An 11,248-nucleotide genomic window follows, 5' to 3' on the forward strand; every position below is an offset into this window, starting at 1 on the left:
TCCGGGAACTAGTCGGCACGGTAATCCCTGCAGACCTTTTGGGTCCCCTGTCCCCTGCACCAACCGACCGACGGAGCAATAAAACATTTCGGTCGGATTCGGTGGTTTGAATGTGTGTTGTGTTCGGAGGTTAGGATAGGGTTTTTCACGAGAAGCTATACCGCATACCCACTCCCCCTCCCTCACATCGCACGTCATATTAGCACGGCGGTAAAGGAAAAAGGGCGAGAAAAAGGGTCGTAAAGCCAGCGGGAAGTAAAAAGGTAAGCAGCGCAGTGGAAGAATGACCGGAAACAGCGCTGCACACACACACACGTTGGACCGCAGCATACGTTTTTCTTTTCATTTCCATTGTTGGGTTAGAAGTAGGCAGAAGTAGTGGTTGTTGGCATCGTAGGTAGTGGAAAAACAGGGGCGTTAAAGTTACGCCGAACCCGGCTAGAAGCAACAGGGATGATTATTTGCCGTTGGAGCGGGCTCTTTTATTGTTATTTTGCCACTGCTTCGCTCATGAAAAGCTTTCTGGTGCACCGAAACAATCCCTGGACGTTATGGGTTTTTTTTAAGTTGTCTGTGGGGGTTTACTATTTGTCTTTTTACAGAAGTATTTTAAACAATAATTTCTGGTTGTCGATGGTGGCCATTCAAAATGGGCAAAATCTTTTAAATTACTTATTAGAAACTGTATAAAAATATGGTTTGACCTACCAACAATAGTTTTTGTCCAATTTTAACACCTTTTTTAATTTAATATACAAAAAATGTTCCTGTCCTATTTTTATTGATTTTAACTTCGCGCTCCTTGAAATGTTTCACCCATGTTGAAATATTTCAATGAAACCTCGAAAACTATAAAGATCAACTGTGGTAATTTGGAACAGTAGAGTAGTGATGGGCACTTAAGAGCACACTCACAGTTCCGAACCGACGCGAGATATCTTTAATTCGATTCCGGAACCGTCCAGACCTATCCAGAGTCAGTTGGTACCGGAATCGGTTGAAGGTTGAGATAAGTGTCAGTCTTTATAATGATTTTCACGTTTTTGCCGATCAGCCGGCTCTGAGCAGCTCCGACTCCGACGGTTCTGAATGGTCCCGAATAATGCTAATCGAACCTATTTTCCTCAGTGATCAAAGTCAATCACACCACTGCACTATATTTGTGTCTAAAATCTTTAATTGATCTGCCATTTCTGCACACGTGCTTTATTTTAGACTAAATTAAATCAACAACTAGGCCGTTCAGTAAACGTTCTTAGTTTAGACGTAAGATTAAGTGCTTAATTTGACGCACGTATTACAAAAAACTCATTTTCTTCATTTCTGTACAGCGTTTGACAATTTATTCAGTTTACTTTCTTTACAATTAGATTATCCTTCGACCTCTCATACACTTTGGCTTACATCCTATCCTGCTATGCTACGATTTACATTTCACTGGCATTACGTTTGTCTCGAAATTATGCTCCGAAATCATTATTTACAGCAGTTTTAGGGCGCTTCGCTTTAAGCCCATCGTCGCAGAATCGACCCATCGACCCTTCTCCCATCGCTATTTACAAAACACCCCCGATCACCGAATCAAGGCGAACGCAAAGTGTCGACAGCAACCCCGATTACAACCTATCACAAAGTGATCCTCCCGAAAATCTGCAGCATGCCGCGAAACTACTTCCCACGGGTGCTGGCGCACGCGAACGCCTCCGGTGGAGAATGCAAGTGCTGTCGACGGAACGGTGCTCGACCGCACCCTTACTGCACCGCGTACATATCATTTGCGTGATAACCGTGCGCAGGCCCATAATTGGCCACATTAAACAGCCGCTGATAGCTGCCATCCATCTGGTCCGGTGTGACCGGCAGCACCGACATCATCAGATCACTATAATAGGAGGAAGAAGACAAAAAAAAAACAGACGAATAGAATGAGTAAAAGAAAGTGAAAGATACGGATTGAAATAACATTTGATCGGTTTGGCAAACGCAACACAAACGAAACGATGCCGGGATTTGAAATGGTAATGAAATGGTGCACCACGGTTACAGGTTGTTGCAGTTTTTCGCATCCTTTGATCGATCAATGTAGCCGTGGAGAATCAACACTACAAAGATCCCCTAAAACACCAGGTCAACGATCGCAGGCGCGCGCGATCTTGAAGCTCACTCCATAATTAGGCAAACCATTAGGCATTGAAGGCTTGAACACTTTGAGGATCAAGGTAGCACTTTTGCATCTTAATTTCGGCTAATGCGATGCCGCAGGGAGTGTTTTTCGTATGCACTCCAGAGGGAAATTACGCATTAAGGCAATGGTAAAGACTGCATCCGAACACACTCGGGCACCATTATCGTACGCTTTTGTGGAAAACCAGTCAAATATGATGCTTGGTTCTCCCAATTAATATGCTACAAGTCCTTCCAGAAGGGTGTTCTAGCTCGAACAACAGCTTCATTTATCTCTTTTTTGTAAAAAAACGCATAAAACATTTTCCAACTTCCAAAAAGAAGCAGATAACTTCACGCCTTTCCAAGCCCAAACCGTTGCACCGTTGCATCGTTAATGAGCAACAAGCGAGGCCAGCAAAAGAAGCAATATCCTTGACGTCATAATTTATCGCCCCTTGACATGGTTGTCCCTCCGCAGCATCCCAAGGGTACCAAGTCGGCCCAAGCCAGCGACAAAAAGGATCACCAGCTAAAGAGGCTCCTTTCGGGAATTAGTCCAGCTTGGGTTGAGAGTGAAAACATGTGTTTTTTTCGTAGGGTCCTTTTATGCGTAAGCATCTTCATGGTCTCGAATCCCAATGCTGAACTTCCAATGTCCAGTTTTTCCTCAAACAGATGAAACGTTGAATAATGTTGCGAAATGTCCAATGGTTTCGTTTCCGGGAGTTACTACCCGGGTATCAAGTTACCAACTGGCCGTCTGTAAGCCCAAAACACTGTCCGCATCCTTCCAACAAACTCGCACACATGTTGCACCGACAAACACACACATACACAATCAAAGACACTTACGGTCGGCTGCTCTGAGGCGTTCGGTCCCGCTGCCGCCGGTTCTTGAACCAGTTGGACACTTGCGTCAGCGTTAGGCCCGTCTTCTTCGCCAGCGTTTTCTTCTCGTCCGGCGTCGGGTAACGGTTGCGGGTGTAGCAGTCCTTCAGCGCGTTTCGGCTCTTCTCCTTGAAGCAGTACACCGTCTCCTCCCCGTCCCAGATCGTTTTCGGCAGCGGGTACTTCTTGCGCAACCGATACTTGTCCACCGCGCCGAGCGGTCGGCCCCGGACCTTTTCCGCCTCGCGGTAGTGCGCTTTGAACCAGAGCGCTTGCAGATCGGCATGGTACTTGGGCGAGAAGAAGTGTGACTCTAGCACGGCGTACAGCTCGTGGTACAGGCCCCGATGGTAGGCGACGAGTGCACGTGCCCGGAGTAAGCTTTCATTGCCGCTGATTAGGTCGCTCGGCGAAAGGCTCCACAGGAAGGTGGCCAACTTCTCCAGGTCACCTTCCTGCTGGAGGGCTTCACACATACACTGGATCTGTTCCGGGCTGAAGCTGAAACATTTGCGCTCCAGATCGGGACCGATCGGTCCGTTGCTGGAACCGAGTGGATGGCCGCCCGATGCTGCGGATGATGGTGGTTGAGGATGAGGTGGAGGTGGTTGCAGCGATTGCAAATAGGAGCTGTTGTTGTTGTCCGTCCTTGGAAGCGCTCCACACGATGACAAACCGTTCGGTACGACGGAGTTGTTGGCCAGCAGATTTCCACCATTATTGTTACTGCTGCCCGTGCTGCTACCGTTGGTGTTGTTGCTGCTCCCATTTACCAGCACACTGCCCGGGGAGCCTTCACTTATTTGTTTACCTGTAAAAGTAAGGGAAGGTGTTTGATTAGTACATCCTCATCATGGCACCGCGTTTAGCACACACTACATACTGGCATAGTAGATTATGTCGCCGTTGTGATGCACCTGACCTTGTGGTCCTGCCTTCATCTGGTTGTAGCCCGTGTCGTGAAACTTCCGCTCCTGGTGGTGCTGGAGATGGTACGAGTCCTTGTCAGTGAATTCTTGCAGCTTTTCCGAGAAAAAGAGCGTCTTGATCGGGTTCGAGTTGTCACGGTACACTGGATTTGTAGAATAAATGGAGAAATTGAGACATTAAAACAAGTTGATTGATCGAACGACGGAAACCAAAGGTCCTTATTTATGTCCGTAAGAAATAGAATTTTCTTATTTTCTACTATATTTACTATAAAATTTATCATACAGGGTTTCCCACGATTTATTGGTCAGTTCCTATGATTTTTTGGTGCATTCCCACGATTTTTTAATCGTATCCCATAGATTTTTGGTTCGTTCCCATAATTTATTGATATTTTTCGATTGGATATCAATACAATTGGACCAAACAATTCTAGGAAAAATCGTGGGAACGCACCAAAAAAATATGGGAACCCACCAATAATTGATGAGAACCAACCAATAAATCGTGGGAAACCCTGTAAAGTCTTCTAAATTGGTAACAGATCTTGCAAAATTTAAACCTTTCAACTTTATACGTTTAATAGTGGTTAGAGCGTTTATCTGATGCAAAAACTGTTCTTCTCAGATTTTGTTGATATTACAAAGATCCAAGAACAGCAGGATGCATGAAATTTGCTAAAATTGTAGCTATTTTATGGCTAATATAATAATAAAATTTCACGATCATCGGAAGATTATTCACTCTTTTGATCTTTTGACTTAAAAAACACTATTTTAATAGCCTCAAAACTAAAGAGAATACACCTAGAGTTCAGATAAATATGTGTTGATGACTCTGCAATATACTGACTGACAAAGGACTGACTTAACAGATTCAAAGAAGGCTTAAAAAACTGAATAAAATACTAAAAAAGCGTTCCAACGTCAATTCATAACAAGTATTCATCGGCTACAAAAAATGCATCAAATATCTTCAACTATCGTTTGATGATGATAAAAGCACCCCTTTCGATCATGAGGCGATCGTCCTCATGGCTGGAATTTGATATCCTCCCCGCGGAAGACTACTCTTACACTTTTCCAGCCTTACCACCGGAAGTGGCGGTAGTCGGTGCGTCGGTGACTGGCTATTGTTTATCGTAAGTTAGTCACGAGCTGGCTATTTTGTTCTTCCGTTCGCCTTTAAACAGCATTATAAATCTCTGGTCTGCTCGATTTTCCTCTCGTCAGGTTTAACAACACTTTAACAGAAACCATCATCGAACGATCAGCTCCCAACATTCAGCGAGAACTGTGGACGTGCAGCGGTTTGTTTGTTTGTATGTTCTTATGCTCTCAAACAACACACTCTCACATCGGCCCAGCATCATCCACCTCTAGACCACGGCTTTATGGTCACTTCACACAAGTACAAATCACTTGCGCTACCGATTTCTGCACTTTCTTTCTTGCGTTGCGGCTTTACGCGCAAAAAAAGCGTCTGTTTGGCGGACTCACATTTCAAAGTAAGAACTCCTTCTAAAACACAACACAGCGTGCGAGCGTGATCGACGGTCGGAAGGGGCAACATCAGCCGCTGTATGACAATGTCGCGTACGTGTTGGCGGACAGCAGCCCGCGCGGAGCAGCATAATTAGTGGGAAATTGAATGGTCGATGACAGATCGACGGCTGCCGATCGAAGGCGAAAGGGCGATGAGAGCATTATGCGGCTTCGCATTACCAATTAAAGATTTATTTATTTGTTTGTTGGTTTTTTTGTGTGGAGTGTGTGGGTAGTAGCAAAATCCAGTGAACGATATTTGATGATCGGAAGACAAAAAACATCTTTTGCAGGGCAGGATCAACTTTAACTGCAGCTTTTTGTTTGACTGATTAACAAAAAAACAAGGTGATTAAAGTTAATGCAAGACTGCTCTTAACATAAATTTAAACTCAATATCATAAAAAAATATTAGCTTTTATGCAAAATGCTGAGTTTTCTAACAAAATTAAAGATTTCTTGTCCATTTTATGATCTTTATAAGTCCTTTCAGAAGAATAATGAGCCTAGATCGTAGACAAATTTAATGCTATTTTAAAATACCTTTAAATACTAAATATAATTTATTTACAATAATACATTTGCAATGGAACTATTTAACATAACTAAACGTTCAACTTTAATTCAATATCTATATTAGAAAAAAAATTGAAAACAAGAATACAAGAAAACAAACTGAATTGATGAAAACGAATTATAACTCTCAATTCAACAATGACTAAAGTACCTAAATATTTAAAGAAACATTTTAAAAGTAATTTTAAACAGATCTTTGCTTGTTTGTTTGCATACCTCCTTGGGTCATATAAATGGTTTGTCCATGATTGAATCCGCCGACGCCATCCGATCCACCGGAGCTAGAATCCAGATCCGCCAGGGGCGATAATCCTGAGGTATCCATTGTGACCAAACGCTCTTTTGAACAGCTTTTTTTAGCTAACTGATTGTTCCACCAAAGATGCACAATGTTACATGAATCGATTGTTTCAATTTAATGTTCTTTGAACATTTAACTGTTTTCTTTCATGCTCAAACGCTTAACATGTGAAGGATAAACACCACTGTTCAACACTGCTCCAGTTTTGTTGATTTTAACTGATTCTACTAACTCTTTAACACGATTTAGCATCACCCATATACACTCTGTGTTTAAAATTAGTTATCTACCTAATGACACTCTACATGCATCTCTGCATCAAACGCAACACCACACACCAAACCATAAGGACGAACCAAACCCGCACGCGACACGGAACCGCACCGATCAACGCAAAATTGCATACTGAGACCGCACCTCCGAAACTGAAACGGCATCAGGCTTCTCCTTTGCCCGTCTACAACATCTTTCTCTCCCTTTCTCTCTCTCTCTCTCTCTCTCTCTCTCCCTCTCTCTCTCCCTCTCGCTCTCTTTCTCGCTTCTTCCTTCCCCACCGCGCACCCCAGCTGCCGAGCCAGGCAGGCTCTGCCATTCATAAAACACGCATAAAGAACATGGTGTTGAGGCACCTCGCTACCGCCTCAAGGGTTACAACAGGGACCGTCGTGTACGTCTCGCCATCATCGCCATTTCCCTTCGTACCTTCGTCCCTTTTCTGTTCGTTTCTGACCACTGCGTCACCCCGCCGCTGTTCGTGCTGTCCCGTTTCGTTCCGTGGCCGGGAAGAAAGAATGCTGTCGTACTGTCTGTTCCACGCGCTGTAGCTTCCGAACGGGGTCCGTAAGGGCTCAGTTTACAAAATTTTAGGTCGCTCAGCATAAAAGCGCATAGCTGGAGAATGGGGCGAACCGAAACATCCTGAGAGGGAGATAGTGAGGAAGAGAGAGAGAGAGAGAGAGAGAGAGAGAGAGAGAGAGAGAGACAAAGCGTATGCGAAAGCTGGAATGATGTTCTAAAGACACTAAAAAATGTTGCAAAAACGATGAAGACATACAGCGTTTGTTATGCTGTTTTAAACCATTTTAGTATTAAATTGCACAAAAAGCAACACATGCTTGGTAGAATATGTGTAAACAAGTTATTTACAAAAAACTTACTTTTGTGCTAACATTTCTAATTTGATTTTGTAATCTCACCCTCGAAAACGTCTTAAGAAACGCTGAAGAAGCAGCGGCAGCAGCAGCAACACTAAACGGTCGCCATGGTAATGACAATGTTTTCATGCTGCGCATGTTGCGCAATTCTTTACACTTTTCGCACGCAGAGAAAGAGAGAGAGAGAATAATTTTGCAAACGGTAAGGACAATTCTCTGTTAGCTCCGCCCACTTTAAGGATGCTGTGTGTGTGCGCGCTGTCGTCAGCTTCATCCTTTCTACACCGCTGGCACACGCTTCTCTTTGCATTGCCCGCTGCAGCTTATTTATTATTTTAATCATACAAATTATTATACCACCATTATTTTTTGCGCTCCCCAATCCGGCTCGTTGCTGGAAACAGCTGTAACAATGCTTTTGTTGCTGTTTTTTCTGAAACCGGCGTGCAACAAAAACTGCCACCGAATAGCCTTGAGCGGAACGTTTTCTGAAAGCGATACACGCCCAAAGTGATTATTTTAATGAAGTGCAATTTTCTAATGCTCGGAACAAACAGTTCCCCAGTCCAGAAGCAAAGATTTGGAATCTTTATGGGAGCCGTTTTCTGGAGAAAAAAAGTGTGGACTGCACTGTATTTGTTTAATTGAAGGGGGAGATTTCTATACTAAAATATCTAATATGGCGTTTATTATTCAATAAAACATTTAAAACATATTGTTAGTTAGTTAATAATACGTCAATCACACATAGCTATACAACTGATGATGCTATGCTTACAGTATCATCAACACGTCATCAAACAACGTCATTTTTATCGAGTCACTAGGCAACGTTGCCTGTTCCCGCTTGAACTTGGCAGCAGTTTAGCGAACGAGCGTTGGCAACGAGCCATCATCCAACCTATTTGCAGCCGCCGATCTTTACGCGATCGTTGTCAGTCGATTGTTGTACTGCAGTGAGTTAAGTACTACACCCAAGTGATCCTCCTCAAAACCGAAACCTAGAGACATTGATGGCTCCAAAAATCCCGACTGTATTCTTTAAAAATGGATCTCCAATACCAGCGCTGGGTCTCGGGACCTGGAACGTAAGTCAGTGAGGCCTCAGTGATGCATTATTCTAAACGGAAATCCTGCTTTTCCTTCTCTACAGTCACCTCCCGGGCAGGTGACACTAGCGGTGAAAGATGCAATCGACGTCGGCTACCGACACATCGACTGTGCGCACGTCTACGAGAACGAGCATGAAGTAGGCGCTGGGATTGCGGCCAAAGTCGCACAAGGAAACGTCAAGCGGTAAACGTCAAGCGCTTCCCCAAGCATTGGTTTCTTCTCCTAATCTACCCTCTGTTTTTTGCATTTTCAGGGAAGATCTTTTCATCACGAGTAAACTGTGGAACACATATCACCGACCAGACCTGGTCAAGGGAGCACTTCAAGCGACGCTGCGCAATCTCAATCTCAAATATCTCGACCTGTACCTCATCCATTGGCCGGTAGCGTACCGTGAAGGTGACGAACTATTCCCGCTCCGTCCCGACGGCAAGCGAGTGCACTTTTCCAACGTAGACTACATCGATACGTGGCCCGCAATGGAACGGTTGGTAGAGGCAGGGCTGGTGCGCAATATCGGACTATCGAACTTTAACGTGCAGCAGGTGCAGCGCGTACTAGACGTGGCCCGTATCCCGCCGGCCACCAATCAAATCGAATGCCACCCATATCTGCATCAGGCGAGTTTGACCGAATTCTGCAAACGACACGACGTCACCATTACAGCGTACAGTCCGTTGGGATCACCGGCCCGGCCTTGGGTGAAGCAGGACGATCCAGTCCTCCTGGAAGATGCCGTCGTACAGCGGCTCGCCCAGAAGCACTCCAAAACACCCGCCCAGATACTGATCCGCTACCAGCACCAGCTGGGCCACGTGGTAATACCAAAGTCCGTTAGCCGACAGCGCATCGCCTCCAATGCGGACGTGTTTGGGTTCGAGCTGGACGCGCCCGATCTGAAACAGCTTGCCGGCCTCGAGCGCAACGGTCGCATCTGTCCGGAGTCGTTCAGCTTCGGCCATCCGCACCATCCCTTCGAGGCAGAGTTCCGCAAAGGTCGCCGATGAAAGCGATAACTTCATTTCACATTAACAAGCGCGCGCCCGTTGGCTTAACGATATTAACGATTTTTATGTTGTGTTTAATAAATTGCAAACGCACCCATATGGCCCTGCTGGTAAGGCTTTTCGCGCGCGCTTGATGACTCGAGCGACTTCTTGCGGGAAGCAAACGGGCCCCAAAAAACTCATTACCTGTCACGAACGTAACGGCACTTCTGGACGACTCGTATTTCGCTCATTGATTTATCATCCAATTCATGGCAAACGCGCAACGTACACGTATGGCGTCGTGTCCGGTATGTGCGCCGTGGCCTAATGTCTTCCATATTTTCTGCTGAACATAAAGCGGAAAAGGAGCACATCACACGAAAGGCCACCCGAAAGGGGACATAATTTTGCGCCTCACACATACGCCATCGCTTCCGCCATCGGCACACGCAGAACGGAACTCTCGCTCGTGCGCATTGATGATGAAGTTTCGCCGGGAGCCGGGCATGTTCTACCCAATTTCCGGTTAGTTCATGGCCGAAGGGAGTGGCCTATCAATTTCCCTGTTTTTTTCTGGGATATTCAGGCGACATCGCTCCAGCAAAAATGAGAAGACGACTGCTTGGCTACTGGTCCCGGTGTACTTGTGTGTACTGGAAAATGACCAAATTCTCATCCACAAACTGTCCATTAGACTACATGGCTATATCCACTGCACAGAACTGCGTAATTTTAGCAACCCGCTTCCCCACCGCAAGGTGCCCACTGCTGTCCTCAATCAGTGCCCGGGAAAATTTAGGCTTCAAAATTGCGCAACTTCCAGGATGGGTGGAAAAAAGGGCAGCCTTCGGTACCGATTTTGGAAGTCCCGTTATCCCGACGACAACGCCATCACATTTCCATTTTTAACATGCCAACCACACCCCCCCCCGCTCCAATGGAGGAGTCAAATTTGTGCAAAGTAGGCGAACGCGAAGTCGTACTTCTGGGGCTGGGGCTCCCTAAATAAACATCCAAGTTGGCCGATGGCGGCTACTGCTTCGCTTGTTCCTGTTGTCCCCTGTTGGTTTCCAATAGTTCAGCTAGCACGGGAATGGTGGCATCACGTTTCGCCCGACAAATTGGCGTTTCCAGTTGTTTTTGCTGAGTGGTCGGAGCAGGCCCGACGGAGGTCTAGACTGTTTGGGGAAGCGGTGGTCTAGGAGGGGGCACAAATCGAAGTGGATAAAGGGACCAAAGAGACACACGTGTCAGAAATTGCATTCGAAACAAATGCGATCAAGTGCATCAAAGTACGCGCCGGTTTCGAACGCCGATCGTTTGTTGTTTGTTGCGCAAAGCAAAACAGGACACAAACAGCACACCATTATGAAACCTGACTTTGAACTGGAAGCGAAGGTCGCACCGAGTACGAACGGGAACGGTAAAGGCAGGTGGTTAGGTCAGCATTTTTGGTGAATTTTTGGGGGCGAAAATTATGTATGATTTCTTCGATTTTCTGGTTGATTTTTCCACTTCGAGAGAGTTTCTGCAGATCATACTTCCATTGCTATCGGAATTCATACCCATTCACACGTTTGCATCTTC

The 11,248-nt window shown here is 45.5% G+C and overlaps 2 protein-coding genes across 2 annotated transcripts; one reads left to right on the plus strand and one right to left on the minus strand.

Moving 5' to 3' along the window:
• Positions 1 to 1,170: 1,170 nt before the first annotated feature.
• LOC120903958 (protein sine oculis) lies at positions 1,171 to 7,346 on the minus strand. Its single transcript, XM_040313643.1, has 4 exons — positions 6,321 to 7,346; positions 3,938 to 4,126; positions 3,019 to 3,865; positions 1,171 to 1,882 (listed from the first exon to the last, which is right to left on the minus strand). The coding sequence occupies exons 1-4, from the start codon at positions 6,427 to 6,429 to the stop codon at positions 1,753 to 1,755; spliced, it is 1,275 nt and encodes a 424-aa protein (XP_040169577.1). The 5' UTR covers positions 6,430 to 7,346; the 3' UTR covers positions 1,171 to 1,752.
• A 1,128-nt stretch (positions 7,347 to 8,474) lies between these two features.
• Positions 8,475 to 9,778, plus strand: LOC120903032 (aldo-keto reductase family 1 member B1-like). The gene is made up of 3 exons (XM_040312215.1): positions 8,475 to 8,647; positions 8,713 to 8,855; positions 8,926 to 9,778. Exons 1-3 carry the CDS (start codon positions 8,573 to 8,575, stop codon positions 9,677 to 9,679), a joined length of 972 nt encoding a protein of 323 aa, XP_040168149.1. The 5' UTR covers positions 8,475 to 8,572; the 3' UTR covers positions 9,680 to 9,778.
• The last annotated feature ends 1,470 nt before the right edge of the window (positions 9,779 to 11,248 follow it).

This window comes from Anopheles arabiensis, chromosome 3 (assembly GCF_016920715.1).
Source record: "Anopheles arabiensis isolate DONGOLA chromosome 3, AaraD3, whole genome shotgun sequence".
NCBI lineage: Eukaryota > Metazoa > Arthropoda > Insecta > Diptera > Culicidae > Anopheles > Anopheles arabiensis.

Coding starts and splice junctions, on each gene's coding strand:
- LOC120903032 (XM_040312215.1), top strand. CDS start 8,573: ATGGCTCCAAAAATCCCGACTGTATTCTTTAAAAATGGATCTCCAATA. Junction 8,648..8,712: donor TGGGTCTCGGGACCTGGAAC/GTAAGTCAGTGA, acceptor CCTTCTCTACAG/TCACCTCCCGGGCAGGTGAC. Junction 8,856..8,925: donor GCACAAGGAAACGTCAAGCG/GTAAACGTCAAG, acceptor TTGCATTTTCAG/GGAAGATCTTTTCATCACGA.
- LOC120903958 (XM_040313643.1), bottom strand. CDS start 6,429: ATGGATACCTCAGGATTATCGCCCCTGGCGGATCTGGATTCTAGCTCC. Junction 4,127..6,320: donor CATTTATATGACCCAAGGAG/GTATGCAAACAA, acceptor CTACAAATCCAG/TGTACCGTGACAACTCGAAC. Junction 3,866..3,937: donor CGACATAATCTACTATGCCA/GTATGTAGTGTG, acceptor TTACTTTTACAG/GTAAACAAATAAGTGAAGGC.